A 15,935-nucleotide genomic window follows, 5' to 3' on the forward strand; every position below is an offset into this window, starting at 1 on the left:
GAAGCTTCTGTGGTGAATTGGCCTCTTTCATGAATCATTCTGCCCAGGGCCTCGACTTCGGTGCAGTACGGGTACATCTCTACAAGGCATCTTGTGCTGTTGCGCAGGCAACTGGGAATGACAAGAAATACACCCCCTTTACTGCAGTAAGAAGTCAGTTACAACCCTGCGGACCCTTTCTCACATCACCCTGATCAGCTAAAACCGAACACAGTGATGAAACGATGGGTACAGGTTCAGGGGAGAATCGTGGGAGCCCATTTCAAGTCACATGGCAGGCGCTCAATTTCAGAAAGAGACCCACCACAGCGCAGCAAACGTCTCTTAATAAAGGAGGCGAGGCCGTCTACGTCGAAGCTGGCGCGTGACGGGGCATATCTGCACCCTCACTCCCACGGCCCCCGCCCTGCCGAAAGAGCTCTCTCTCTGTGGCCTGTATGGGGAGGACGGGCTCCACCTCATTCGGGGAAAGAGACGCGGTAATGATCGCGGAAAACTCCTCTGCTCTGGAACCAAACACGCGGGAAGGAAGAAAGCGCTAAAACGTGAACACGGCGATATCTTTGAAACTCAAAATTCAGTCCCCGGGGAGCTGAAAAAAAAAAGAAACGTGTCTGGATCAAGAACGAGAGATAAAAATCCACATCTTTCTCTCTCTCCCTGTCTCTGTCTCTCGTGGGGAAAAGGATTAAAATCGCATTCCCAAACAGACACATCTCTCGCGTAGCTAACGCTGTTTTCGTTTACTGTGACAGCGAATGAGAAAAGCCGAGCCTCCCTAAAAAGCAGCCCGTAACCCACATATTTCCTCCGCGATTAGAGCGGAGAGCGGTGAAGGGGTGCTCCAGTCGGGCAGGACATGACAGAGCAGCCGGGGAAGACAGCAGCTCTCTGATTCCTCTCCTTTTTTTCGGTTAAAAGGCGTTTTGTTCCACTTTTCTGTGATCACTTTGAGTTATTTTCACTTTTGGCTGTGATGAAGACGTGGCAACGGCCCTGTCACGCTGATGCAAAGCGGGCTCCCGTTTGTGCTGCGGAGTCTTCTCCCCGCGCCACCCGTTCCGTTCTTTGTCTTTGCCTCATGTTTTTTTTTTAAGCGAGGATCCAGCGTCGTTTCTAGCGACAGAGGACGCCAACGAGGTCTCGCCATCGGCAGTGGGGGGGGCGGGATTTTTCACCCTCCGGGCTGCGAGCAGAGGCCTCTCCCCTGAGGCGCGTAGCCCAGTCTGAGGCGACAGGCTCTGTGAAGAAGGGCGATGCGGAGCCCTGTCTCTCTGAGGGGCCCCTTTGTGCTTGGAGCGGTTGAGGCTTTTAGATGTGCTACTGATTCTGGGCACAGAGCTGCCGCCCGCAAACAACTGATGCACTGTCCCTCTGGCTGGGTCCCTCAGCCCCTGGCAGGAGCCCCGGAGATGTGAAAGAGTGTGTGTGTGTGTGTGTGCCTGTATGTGTGTGAGTGTGTGTTTTTGCGTGTGAATGCTATGTGGATCTGTGTGGATGTGCGTATATATACACATATATATATATATATATATATATATATATATATATGTGTGTGTGTGTGTGTGTGTGTGTGTGTGTGTGTGCTATGTGCTGGCCAGGCCAGTTAGTGGAATGAGATCCCCTCTGCCCGCTCTCTCTGGGGGCCGCTGATGTGGAAAGGGGCTGGTGAGAGTATACGTCCCGCTGTCACTCCGACCGCCAACAACGTTTGTAACCAGGGACAGCCGCTGTCTCCCCTCATCATGGTAATGGCCTTCTGCACACTGCAGCCTGACCTCCTCACCCTGCAGAGACCCGTGTGTGCGGGGTCACATGGTCGTATTAGAGCCCAGGTGCTCTGTGGGATGCTGTGGATGCATCTGAACAGAACTGGACACAGACAGACAGCTCTCATTAACCAGTCCGTGTTCACCGCTCTCTGAGATCTTCAATTATCAGTCTGTGTGCACAGCGGAAATCCCATAATCCTTTGGGAGAGACCAGAGGTGCGATAAGGATCCAGTCATTAAGGCTTTGGGATTAGAGAAAGGTGGAAGCTAAGTAGAATGCCAAAAATCACTCATTTCTGCTAATTTAGAGTCCCTCCATGTGAAGGTGTAGAGCCCAACACACTATCCAACACACACACACCTTCAAATGGTACAACTAAAATATATGATTCCTGTTTACTATATGAACCCTTTCCCATCCCTCAAACACAGAGAGAACCTTGCATTTTACTTGGCATTTAGCACAGCACACACACACACACACACACACACACACATGCAGCGCACCTCTCCCTTAGCCAGCTGCTCTGTGCTGTTGCCGGGCGAGTAAGAGAGTGACCCAGTTGTGAGCGCGCCCATTTTCCTGTGCTGCTGCAGCGAGTCCCTTGTCACCCCCGGAGAACCGGGGAGGCACGTGATTGGCTAGAAGAAGCTCACCTGCCTCTGCTGTCTGTGCATCCTGCAGTTTCTGTGACATCTGTGGAACCACGGCCCACGAATCAGACACGACCATAGAAACAAGGCAACCCAGAACACATAGAGAGAGACAGACAGAGATAGAGAAAGAGAGAGAGAGAGAGAGTCAGTGGGGAGAGAAGACAGATAGAGGGAGAGAGAGAGAGGAAGATAAGGGAAGGTGAGGTAAGGAGAGTGCAAGAGAAAGAGAGAGGGGAGGGAGGGAAACAGAGACAGAGGGAAGGTCTGTTTTGATGAGCTCAGAGCCTGCAGTTTAATCAGTTATACTGTACCGCCTACACGGGCCCTGCAGCAGACACTGCCCTATGTAACACGCTGCTACTCTCGGTTCTCTTTCAGAGAGAGTAACTGACCACAACCACCGCTCACTGCTTCCAGGGAATGCAGTGGGCACCGAAGCCGCTGAGTCGGAGAGACGACAGTTTCGACGCCAAAAATAAACGCAAGGAGGAGGAACTCCTGCTGTAATTCTCATATCGAGGCCAACTTAAGAAGGATGTGACAAGACTTCTGAGACAGATGAGAAACTGTGTCAGGCATCGCACCTCCGCTGAAACAGAGCGCGGGCGCTCCGGCTGTCCCAGACATGACTGTCTGCGCACTGTGACTGCGGGCTGGAAACGAGGCGCGGAGCGTGCAGATCCGGCACCCAGCCCGGAGAGGGGAAACTGAGGGCTGTCCTAGAACTGCGTTCCTTTCTCCCAAATTCCCATGCCCGTGTAAGCACACACATGAAACTTCTCGAGTCCCGTTATGAGCCCCTTCATTCCTGTATCGTGTTCTGTGTGTGTGTGTGTGTGTGTGTGTGTGTGTGTATGTGCGTGTCCGTGTAAAAGGGAAAACGTGTGTGTGTGTGCGTGCGTGTGTGCGTGTAATATCATTCAGTCTATGGCATGTGGCTGAGATGAGAACATATTGATTATTCATTAGCTGCTTTCTGGAGAGAGTTTGAAATATTACGCTGATTCTGGTCCTGGTGATTTATCTATGCAAACTTACAGCACGGGCGCAGTGTTTGTATTGATTTCCGCTCGTGAAACCTTCCCGACGAAAATATGTGCACACTCAGAAACTGTCATCGTCTCGTTCGGCGAACAGTTTGAAGACTAATTAAAACAATGCAAGTTTCCGCTTGCTGAAAGGATTTGAATAACCTTTGCAGCACTATTTAATTAAAGTAGATCAACTTTGGTTTTAATTAAATGTTTGAGAGAACATTCACAGTCTACTACACAGAGTAATTAGTGTAAAGTCAAGCAGTTCCCCTCTATCTGAAAAGCCCAGTCTTTCGGCACCTCTGATTGCTATCTGCTGCTCGAGACGTCAGGCTTGGGCCTGTCCATCATCCCGGGCGTCTGCCACCTGCTCCGAGTTCCAGGTGAGCGATCACACAGGGGCCTGTGTTATGACTCACTGAGCTCCTCCACTCAGAAACCCTCAGACGCCACCAGCCGAGCTCACTTTCATTCAGTCTATATTTGCTATGATGTGAGTCATTTCTCCAGCGGAGGAACCAGGAAGGAGTCCTCTTCTTGTCGGTGGGCTGTTGTGTATCGGCTGTATATTTGTGGTTTATATGGATAGGCAGTATAGGCAACGTACATGTATCACTGTGTTTTTGAAGGTTGTGCATTTGCTGTTTAGAGTATCAATCGCTGCGGAGGGCTGGTTGTGTTTTTAAGCGTTGTTGACGACGGGATGTGTATTTGGGGGTCGAGTATCTGGTGATTTGTACACAGCTGGCTTTGTAAGACAGATTGTGAATTTTGTGAATGTCTAGTTGTGCACAACTGGTCTGTGATGACTTGTGAAAAACCGGTTGCATATGTGGCAGGTTGCATATAGCTGGTTGTGTATGGGGCAGAGTGCGGTTGGTCAGTGTGTGTAGCTAGCTGTCTGCTCGGCTGGGTTGCATGTAGCTGGTCTTGTGCGCAGCACTGTGCTTGTACAGCCGGTTGTGCTGGCCCCTGCTGCAGGGCTGGTGTGATTAATTGCAGTGCAGTCGCAGCGGTGACACTCCGCAGTCACGCCAGCTGCAGACCGCTTCCTCCTCCTCCTCCTCCTCTTCCTCAGATCCCCAGCGGGAGCTCCCCACGGCTCGCTCCTCCCGACAGCCACGGAGGCCGGCCGCTGCTCCTCACCCACCTGCCACTGCGGGCTCCCCTCCGTCTCTCTCAGCTAACGGACACAAAGGAGACGCTATCGCCGAAACACTTTCATAAACCTTTGTTCTTTGATGATAATGATGCCAGCTGATTCCCTCTACCCTCTCTTAAAAGTCTATTATCCCTGAATTGGTAGCCTAGCGCTAACACGGCTAATAACTATGATTACCATGGTTGTCGTCATTATCATTATCATCTCCATCATCATTACCCTCCTCATAATAGTCCCGTGCCGCTGCAGTAATGATCACTCCTCTTTGTGGTACAGTCAGACAGGCATGTAAACTTGAGAAGGGTGTGGCTCTGCACTCAGAGCGCCCCTGTGCTGTCGTTTAGGCGAACAGCGCAGGGTGACCCCCTCCTTTTCTGGGCTGGGCGAGATCAGAGGTCAACGAGCGTCAGGGGACCGTGCAACCTCTCATCTTCATTACCGACGGGCCTTCTGAAAATCCCCCCCCCCCATCGCTGACCTCATGACCAACCCTGACCACCTGATGGCCAATGCAGCCGCCACCGTGACAGCAGTGATTGCAATGCATGACTGCCGAGCCAAAACGGCGGGGCAACAAAACGAATATCTTTCATCGTGCAGCCAAAAGGCTGACATCACCACAAAGTCTCGAATGTCTTTGAACGCATTAGACTTGCAGAGGCGTAGCGGTGTACAGGTAAACACAAGACAGCGCGAGACTAATGAAGCCTGAAGTATAAACTGGCACAGGGGAACAGTTACAGGTGTGGGCTTGTAAAAATTAGCCCAAATTTTGTTACAGATTTTTATTTCCTCCCAGGATTTTTTTTGCATTTGAATTTGAACTTGCACTTGCATTTGCATTTGAACTGATCCCCCCCCCGCCCCAAAAAAAAAAAAAAAACAAAGAGAGAAGGCAGAGAGGCACACCCGTGACCCAGTGAATGAGCGCTCGGCTCTGGTGTGGTTTTACTGACACCTAAATGGCCTGTTTACAGCTGTTTAAAAAGAGCAGCCTGACTCATAACCCTTAAATCAAACGCGTGTAAACACCAGCCTGCCAGTGCTGTTGGATGCCGACCCAGACATGCTAATTATGACTGAGAGACAGGAGGTAGTCGCGGGGGAGCTGGGAGACTTGAGCAGTCATGGTTTGTTTTGCTGTCCTTCCTTTCGACAATGCAGAACAAGAGTATCTCTATCTCTCTTTCTCCCTCTCTCATACACACATGCGCGAACACGCACTCTCTCTCTCACTCTCTCTCTTTCTCTCACTCTCTCTCTCTTTCTCTCTCTCTCCCTCTGAGAAAGCCTCCACTGGGTTTTTAATTATCTGAATCAGACCGGCTTCAGCACACAATGAGTAATCAGGCCTTACCAAGCCAAATCAGGACAGCTTCAGCTTTCAATGACTAATCAGGCCTTACCAAGCCAGATCAGGACAGCTTCAGTTTACAGTATCACATAAACCATCAATGACCTTTTATAGTGTTTTAATGAGCCTGCTACGACCAGCTTCTGGATATGATGTCTGACAAAGCTGTTACAATGTTTAAATGAGCAAGCTCAGATCAGCTTAACAGTGTATATAACAGTGTCAAATAAAACCTTAACAATCAAAAGCAGACTAGTTTGAGTGTACAGTACCTAGTAAAGCATTCTGAGTGTATTTAATGAGCCAGCTCAGGTCAGCTTCAGTGTACAGTACCTACTAAAGCATTCAGAGTCTTTTATTGAGATCAGCTTCAGCTTCAGTGTAAGGCGCACAGCGCTTTAACTCTGACAGCCCCGGCCTCATTCACGCCCATAGCTCCCACTGTGATTCCAGCACTCAGGGAGGAAAAAAACCTGCGCTCAGCTCAGATTACTGCCTCACGGCGTTCAAATTCATTGACAGATGAACCGGCCTTTAGGCACTGTCTTTATTCTGATATTTATGAATGGATGCACAGGTGGTCAAATTCAAGAGAGACCCATCTCTTGCTTTCCTGTCCAAAAATCCATGGCATGCCGAGATGAGCAACAGTAATACAGACTACTTAATACTACACACAACGGTTCACCATCTTGGTATGAGATCAGTGTGAGTGCGTGCGCGTGTGTGGGTGAGTGTGTGCCGTTTGGAGGATTGTTCACTAACTCTTAGGGCAAAGAGTCCTATCCTATTGGGCTTCCTCTTTTGTTCCATTATGAATAAGCCGCTGCTGCATCTTCTAGTGCCTGCCCCTGGGAATGGCTTGCAAGCAGGGAGTGAAGAGAGGTCGGGCTGACCTGTGATGTAAGACAGGGATCGGGTGCAGTGCGCAGGGAGACCGGCGCCGTGAACCCTCCAGCGCACTGATTCTGGTTTTGCGGGAGGTGATGCTGGCGCAGTTTAACCCCCGGAGCGCACTCACACAGCTGGGGCGCGCGCTACACAGAGGCGTGCGCTTCCCCGTCTCCCCCAGTGCGAGAATCTTATAAATTATGAAAAGAAAAGAGAACACCGCTATAAATACCCAGCTGCAGAAATCACACGCATGAGGTGTGGAGCTATTTTTAAATCCGCTCCACGCTCGCTCCCCAGCAGAGGACCTGCGACTAAAAATACACGCGCGCCGTTATCGCTCTCTCCTCCGCCACACCCCCATCACCATCCCTACCCCCCCGCCCCCCCCCCCCTTCATGGGCCTCGCCCCGGTCACAGTAAAGTCAGGACCACTCCAAACCTCTGCTGGTCTTTCGTTACCTAGTTACCCACAGGCGAAGGTTCTGAAGGACAGAGGGCATGAAAGGGAGGCTGCTGTGTGTGTGTGTGTGTGTGTGTGTGTGTGCCCAGGCCGAGCAGAGCCCCCACGGACTCTCTCTTTAACTCTGTTTCTCTGTTTCTCCCTCTCTCTCTCCTCTCTCTCTCTTGTTTCTCTCCGTCTCTGGCTCTCTCTCTCTCTCTCTCTCTCTCTCTCTCTCTCTCTCTCTCTCTCTCTCTCTCTCTCTCTGTCAGACCAGATCAGAACAAAAAGGACGGGGAGGGTGGAACCTGCCGGGCGTCTCCACCGCACGTAGCTCTGAGCTCCCCAGGCCGTTATCCGGCTTCGCCTTTAATTTGCAGTTTGTCTTTTTCTGACATAACAAGACCCCCCCCCCCCCCCCCCCCCCCCCCCGGCAAAGCTTGTGAGTGTGGACTTTGGAACAAGGCCTAAGCAAAGGCGAAACCCAAAGTCGTCATGAGACACTTGTGAGGGTAACGAGAAACATCGCCTGTTTCTCTCAACAGGGGGAGAACAGGAGAGGGGGGAGACAGGAGAGCCTCCGAAACAGCGAGGCGTGTGGGCATCTCGGTTCCGCCTCAATGGAGGTGTGCAGCCGGCAATGGCAATAAACAGGGCAGTTATGGAGGTGTCCTGTCTCACCCACCCTTAAGCACTGCGCTGTTGTTTATTTGCTTTGGTGGAAAAGTGCTTATCCAGGGTATCTTCCTTAATTGTATACATTACTGGTCTAATAGTAGGGCTCTCTGTAGATTCCTCATTGAACGTACCAGTCTGAATGAGACTTAAACCTCCTCTGCCCACAGTGAGTGGCACAGCCCAGCCTGCAGCAGTCAGAGGACCAACCCAGAACCACTCCCTTGCCCCTTCACTTTGGTCTTTCTTGAATCCCCATCAGATCTGAGAGGGTTGCACAGACATTAGTAACATGGAAATAGCTCTAGGTAAAAGTGCTAAGGTAAAACAGCACTAGTGCCCTCTGCTAGGCTAGGTGCAGTTTCCCAACAAGGAACTATTTCTTTTTCTACCCAGGCAAAAATGGAACACAGATGCTATTATGTGGTCATTCAAAATATAGTTAAAAACATGGATACTACTGTACAGATTCATTTATTGGTGCTGTTTATACATTTGACCAGCAGCGACTGCACGATAGGCTGACCCAACGATATATAAATGAACTGGACAGGCTATCCTGAATGCCACCACTACAATATGGCAGTTTGGGCCAAAAAAAAGTGTTTTCACTCATAAGGCTATTGCTGGAAAGCTGCAAACTTTCACAGCAGAGCCAACGGTCACATGCTAGTGTTGTAGGTGCTCTGCCACACATATATTTTTAGTGGAAAAGGGGCAGGAACATGTGTGTACGAACTGCAAATCACAGCAGCCGGCACTTACAGCAGATGCTTGGACCTCAGCGCTGTCTTGAGCCCTACCACAAACATTCTTCAGACTATATAAGCTCACACTTGGAAGAATGACAGTCCTGTGTACCAAGACGATGCGGTCTGACAATTTTCCATTTTTAACCTGAACGCATTTAACTAATGGAAAGACAAAAATAACAGCAGAAACATTTCCTGTCAGCTTTCTATCTAGTCAACAGTAGCTTGACAATGGAGTCATTATTTTAACATGCACTGAACTGAATGGTGATTGTCTGAAAACTGAACATTGATTAGAGGACAGCAAAATAGTGCTCTCTTGTAGCTAACAAAAGTACAATGAAACAGAGCCTAATGCAGGCTCTTAAAAATTATTTTTACGCTTACGTGCAGCACATTACAAATACATACAGTAAGCAGGAGAATCTGAATGCTACAATTATGGGCACACTTAAGAACTGTGAAGATATCTTGTTGTTTTTCTGCTGTTTGGATTGAAATCAACATGAAGGCATAATGTTGTATGCAGCTTTTCAGGTACCTATTTGATCTTTTTTTTCCTCGTTTCTTCAGCATCCTTCACCGTAGCTCCATTTCTAACATAAACAAGCACAAGAATGTGTAACTGATTTTAAAATTAAGACGTAGGATTTCCGATTATTCTGCCGTTTTGATAATCTGACCATATGCAGCAATCATTCTTAAGTGAGGGGTTTATCTTTATAATTAGATAACAAAGTTTTCATTAAAAGCATTAACGGAGTATAATATTGGCTTTCTGGGATGTCTGCAGATGAATTTTAAGAGTCATGTAATACAGACCTTTTTTCAGCTGTTCACAGGCTTATTAAACTGGCTAAGATCCCAATCAGCATATAACATGCAGCACTGATGTGAAGATGAACTCCAAAGGAGTTCCCTCACAAATAAAATTCAGTTGTGTCCCCTGAGTCAAAATTAAAAATAAATATATTATGCATATTTCAAGCTGCTAAGATGAGTTTTGCTACATGTCTTATATTATTTTACATACCCTGGCCTTACTGCCTAAGGCTTTTTCTGACCCAGTGAGTAGCAACCCCCCCACGGTGCATACAGAGGGCAGCCCCCCATCCTCCATATTTCATCATTAGCTCTTAGCACCTAATCCTGTGCTCCACTGGCTCTCTCCTCCTGAGCCCATTTCCATAATCTGCATGGAGTCGGGGGCCAGTCACACCTCCACGGGCACGGAGATGCGGGGGGAGACCCGGCCCTCGCTTCCCCTCCCGCCAAGCGCCGCCGACTCTCCCTCCCCTGCCGGCGTGCCACCACACTGCGGGCGCAAGCGGCTTCGTATCGTATCACATCCTATTATATCATTTCATATTAGATTAGATTTTATCATATTATATCATATCGTGTCGTACCTTATTACATCGTATCATATCATGTACAGCTCTGAGGGTTTCCCATACAAAAGCAAGGAGATGTATGCTTTCAGGTGAAAGCCAGTGTGGCTGGTGGGAGAGGGGGGTGGCGTTTCTTTCATTTTGGATGGAGATACACATCATACGCTGCGGGAGAAAGCAGGCCCCTGGTTTTCACACTGTCGCACACTGACTCCTAACTTCCCTGTGTTTGTGCTTCACGACGTCAGCGATTCCCCTCGGAGCGCTCCTTCTTGCAGGAGGCCAGCTTCAGTACACCGGCTTTTCAACTGCTCGTGCCTCTGCTTCCCTCTAATCTACTGGCACAAGAGCAGATTCGGGAACGCCTCTGTGCTTAATGAATTTAGGCCACACATACGCACACGCAGTCCCACACGGGTACATACACCTATGCACACGTATGTATGAACAAACAGAGACACAAGCACACACACACACACACACACACACATACACACACACACACACACACACTCACACACACACACTCACACACACTCACACAACCCACACGCACAGCTGAACACACACACACATGCACGCAAACATGCACTGGGAGCAATCAGCCCCACTTCCTGTGTCCCCCCCCCTCCCCGTTCAAGGTTAGCTGGTCATCGAGCACCCGGCTCCGATGCATTAGCACCTCAGCGTGACATCTCAATCTCCGTCGGGGTCCGGAGCCCACGGCGGACCCACCAAAGTGTTCAGGCAGCAGTGATCGGGATTAGGAGCCGCCGAGACGTTTACCCTTGGCTTGACACCGCGCTGCTGACCGGAATTAATGGGGCTTTATTTCTCTCCCCTTCAACGGACCCCCGCGCCAACCGGTGCCACAGAGGCAGTGACCATATGGCCCAATCATTCAGCGTCAGCGAGCGTCATAAAAGCCCCCGAGAAAGGCTTTCAGAAGGACCTGCGTCTGTCAGGCCAATGGAGAGAGAGGGAGAGGGAGAATGGAAGAGACAAAGAGACAGAGATCAGTCAAGTGACTTGCTCATTGCTCACAGTCCTGCCCCCACTGGGATTTGTCCCTCACTTTCTTCACCAGAAACACGCAAGCACTCCCTACGGAAAGCGTCACTGAACACACCAGAAACACACCAGCACTCGCTAAAGGAAGTGTCACTAAACACACAAGAAACACACTGGCACTTGCAAGGCAAAACTTCACTGAACACACCAGAAACACACCTGAACTCACTAAGGAAAGCGTCAATGAACACACCTAAGACATGGTGGCTACCTACAGTAAATCACTGCTGCGTCCCACGGCGGGAGGTTGTGGGGATTCACGGGAGGACTGTGGTCCTCGAGATTGAGAGATGACAAACCGCAGCTGGTCCGAGGCCGGCCGCCGCACCGCGGCGTAGAGCGACGCGCTAAATAAACACTGCACACTGGTTTTGGGTTCCTGAGCCAGAGTCTCGCTCTCGCTCTCCCTCTCCCTCTCCGCTCGTCTGTCTTATGAAAATGCGGCTCGGATTTCCTCCAGAGCTTTCGCAATCTGTTTATGGCTCTCTGCAGCAGGAAGTCCTGTAGAGGGGGGTGCTTGGGAGGGGGGCGGAGGAGGTGGGGGGGTGGGGGGGGTGGGGGTGTCGGCGGTGGAGGTGCTCAGGAGCACAGCGGGGGATCCTGGCCATGATGCGGATGTGTTTTTTCTCCGTAGAGTGTCTGCGTATACCCTCTCCTTTCCTCTCATCTCATCTCATCTGATTTCACGCAACATCTCACATCTAATGTTCCGTCTCTTTGCAAAGGTCAGCTGAGCTGCAGCCCATTAAAAAAAGAAAAGGAAGCAGAGGAAGAAGAAGAAAAAGGAGAGATGCACATTGGCTCTACCTTCTCTCATTTCCTCCAACTGTCCCATTGATGTGATGGGCTCACCTAACCGCTCTGGCCTGATGACCGCGAACTCTTCCTTGTCAGGAAATGCAGAAATGCCTCTCTCCACCGCCCATCACATCAGCGCACAACATTTCACCTCTGACCCCTGACCCAAGACCACGGTGACCCCTGCCCACCATGGTACTCTGTGACGCAATGTTCTGCCATGGTGGAAGTAGGCCATTCTGTGGTGCTTGTACTCATTGGTATCCCACAATACAATGCTGCGCTGCTCCTTCTCTATTCCCAAGGAAGGAAAGCCCTGCTTTGCTTCCCTGCGGAGACGACAGGAGTAACACTACAAGACTGCACACCTGCCATTAACCCCTCCCATGCCTGCTGGTCCTCAGAAAGGTGTTCCCCTTTTTGCAGTTTTCTTTCCCTTCCTTCAGGTACAAATTGCACTGCGACAAAAAAAACTCCAAAATAACAGCGAATAAGTCTCCCTTACGGTTTCACACTGCTCAGTCCGACCTCAGCCTGGCCCCACAGAGCAGCCCAGCAGACCAACATGCATCATTATGTCACGTGAAACGGAGGCGCTAATGCTAATATTTGCGCTCCACATTATCATAAAAGCATAGATCTGACGCGCTTAATGCTAATATTTACTCTTTCTAATACGCGAATCATTTGACACTAAATAATGCTTTAAATGTAGCAAGCGTGCCTATAAATCGTTAGCCATTAGGACAGACTATAACTACATTGATTTACGGGCACGGGCATAGTCTTTTATTGGCTCACTTTGTTTTACTAGCAGTGACATCACCAGCGCTCTTCCGGCACAGCGGAGGGGTAATCATATAAACAGGACCCTAAAGGTCTCCGGGCACATTTGTCATCATGGGAAGGCTACAGAGCAACACGTTCAGTGTTGTTTGCTATTCACACTACCGTTTTGATGTCCATGCCTTTTGGCTCTGGTGGTAAGCAGCTCTGTGTGGTCCATTTCCAGGCAAAGTGATGAGGAAGTTAAAAAGTCTGACAGTAATGCAGACAGCTACAGATGGAGGATCCAGTGCTGTGGATGTGACCCGAAGAGGCGCAAAGCAGGCATTGCAACGTGGCCATGGCTCTGAGGGCACACAGGTGACTCTGTTCAGCCAACACCTCTCAGTGTCACTCATTCGTGTGCACCGCAGGAATGGCAACTGCATGCTAGTGGGATCCCTGCCATGGGTGGAGTTAGCCCCTGCCTGTTTCATCGATACCCCCCTGTGGGAGCGAGCTCCAGCAGACACTCTCTCTCTCCTCCCTCTCTCTGTCAGTCTCTGTGCCTTTCTGTGTCTGTGTCTATCTTTCACTCTCCCCTTTTCTCTCTCCCACCCTCTCCCTTCCCTCTCTCTCCCTCTTTCTCTCCCTCTGTCTCCCTCCCTCCCTCCCTCCCTCTCTCTGTCTCTCTGTCTCTCTCTCTCTGTGTATCAGGCCTCCTCACCCACACACGCCGCCTGGCTGGCTTTCAGATTAGTCTCAGACACGGCTCTTTGAATCGGTGTCAGAGGAAACAAGCAACAGGCCCAAGCCCTGCACCGAATCATCCAATTACGCCGGGGCTGGGTCTCGCGGGGCAGGCGGACATGGGTGAGGGGGATACAAGGGTAACACCCCCCCCCCCCCCCCCCCAAAAAAATACACACCTCCACCCCGATTCCTGATGTGGCCAGCTGTTTATAAATAGAGCATCCATTATGGGTTCACTTTGTCCCACCTGCCAGAGATCCACATTAGTATTGGGGATTGGTTCTGTTCCCAGCGAGCCTTGTAAACCACAGCGTACTGTAATCATAAATTTACAGGGACACGCCTCACACCCTACGCCTGTTCCCTGACTCGTTGCCTTGAAGGAGATCTCACCAATAGTGGAGACGCCCTAACAGTAAACTCCCCAATTGCCTTTCCTCCAGCCACTGGGCACACTGGAAAGACACCAGCTAACTACCTGCACTTTAATTACTCTCAGCCCCCCCCCCCCCCCGCCCACCAGAACTGTACAACATCCCAGCCACTGCAGCACATCAGAATGCAATTCCTCTCTCTTTTATGAAAAACACTCTGAAATAAGCAAGGATGAAAAGGGAGGCACTCAGAGAAGCATTAGTCACTTATGGTCTCTTACAGATTTATTTCCATACTGTTCTTAGGGCCTGGTAGCAGATATGGAAATTAAGCCCCTGGAGAGCGACTGGAGCTTTTTTACACAACATTTTTGTTTCTTTCAAAACCCATTTTTTTACTGTGATAGATAGGGGAACTTTACTTATTTACTCCATTAAAAACAGCAAGGAGAACATTGTTTTTCTTTCATAAAACAGAGTGGTTGAGAGAGCTGTCATTGCCAGACACCTGTAACATCCTGTGGTTCCACAACCACACATAATGCATGCTGCCACATGAACCCTCTGAATTCAGCACCCCAACACGCCTCACCTGAACTCCATTTCCTCTCTCTGAACCCCTACCCTGGTGTAGAAAGGGAAGCACTTTGCTTAAAGGGTATTGTTATGAAAGCACTTTGACGCCCGCATTCTGAAGGCTGATGACAGCTATGCTAATGCACTTATATTGTCTTAAGCTGTTATGAACATTCTTAACTGCTTCTGTCAATTTTTTTCATAACAGTACCCTTCAGACAAAGCCCTTGCGATTAAAGCTTCACTACACTGAAAAAGCAAAAAAAAATGGAAATATTAAAACCAAGTTAATACCATCACAGGAGCACTTTCTCCATGCCCAGCGTTGGAACCATTGGCAGCATCCAACGAGAAACACCCTGGATATCAGCAACCGATCAGAAAAGCCCGCTGATGTCAGTGGCCAATCAAAAAAGTCCAGCAGGTCCCTACCTTCTTGAGACGGCCACTCTGGGTGCCCACGAAGGCCAGCGAGTGGTTCTTGTAGACGTAGGCGATGACTGAGGTCATCTTGTCCGCCTCCTCGGAGAAGAGGGGCACGCCCCGCACCATCTCGGACACTCCCAGGGGCGCGTTCATGTCCAGCCCGCAGAAGTTGTCATCAATTGTCAGGAGCTGTAGAGAGTATGACAGAGGGAGGGAGACAGAGAGAGAGAGAGGGGGGCAGGGAGGGAGAGATATCATCAGGTTAGATTACTTCCCACCGTAGTAGTATTAGCTTCCCCCCATTCATTTCCACACAGGCCACAGACTGCCGAGCATCACCGTGGCAATAATGGAACACACATAATCCCAGCCTGACATTCAAAATCAGGCCCATACATCAGATCTGAATACAGCACCTCTTTGGTTATTAATTCACCTGAACAGCTTTTTGTTTTTATTGTTTAAAAAAAAAAAAAAAAAAAAAATTAGTACTCTCTCCAAAGGGTTTGGACGGTGGTACCAGGATTCCTGTGAGTAATAATACATGAAAAGCCATTCAAAAAGCTGTCATTTCATCCTGAATGATCTACAGCCGGCCACCAGAAAGCATTACCACAATACAGCGGTCATTACTCTGTCTGCTTAGAGGCTCACGAGGAGGCATTATTTTCCTGGGCGGGGGGGGGGGGTGGTAGCTCCGGACTTTGACGCGAGAGCCCGAGCTGATTTACAGCACTCGATCTGAAAATGATAGCGCGGCGAGATAGTTATTAGTTATTCCATCTACTCAGAGCGGTCTGGAACAACATCATTTTCTTCAAAGGGATGTCGGGTTTAGCGCAGGGGACGGCATCAATCTCACCGCCGTTACTGTTAGCTGCGGCGCTGCCGAAACCCTGCGTTGCCAAGTCCCGATCCCGCTGCAGCACAGGCCTCGGCAAGCAGGGTGCGGGGGGCAGGGGGGGGGGGTCATAAGCAGGTCTTTTGTATTACTCGCTGAAAGATTGGGCGCGCCACTGCGGCTATGAGCGCACTCAGGTGA

At 49.9% G+C, this 15,935-nt stretch overlaps 1 protein-coding gene across 1 annotated transcript in view; it reads right to left on the reverse strand.

The window, feature by feature from the left end:
* The window catches only part of LOC118770086 (plexin-A4), a 266,079-nt gene that overhangs the window by 214,938 nt on the left and 35,206 nt on the right, over positions 1 to 15,935 (reverse strand). Inside the window, exon 3 of the mRNA XM_036517508.1 lies at positions 14,900 to 15,082. Coding sequence (XP_036373401.1) covers positions 14,900 to 15,082 — 183 coding nt within the window. The remainder of the gene's footprint in view (positions 1 to 14,899; positions 15,083 to 15,935) is intronic.

Source organism: Megalops cyprinoides, chromosome 23 (genome assembly GCF_013368585.1).
Source record: "Megalops cyprinoides isolate fMegCyp1 chromosome 23, fMegCyp1.pri, whole genome shotgun sequence".
Classification (NCBI taxonomy): domain Eukaryota; kingdom Metazoa; phylum Chordata; class Actinopteri; order Elopiformes; family Megalopidae; genus Megalops; species Megalops cyprinoides.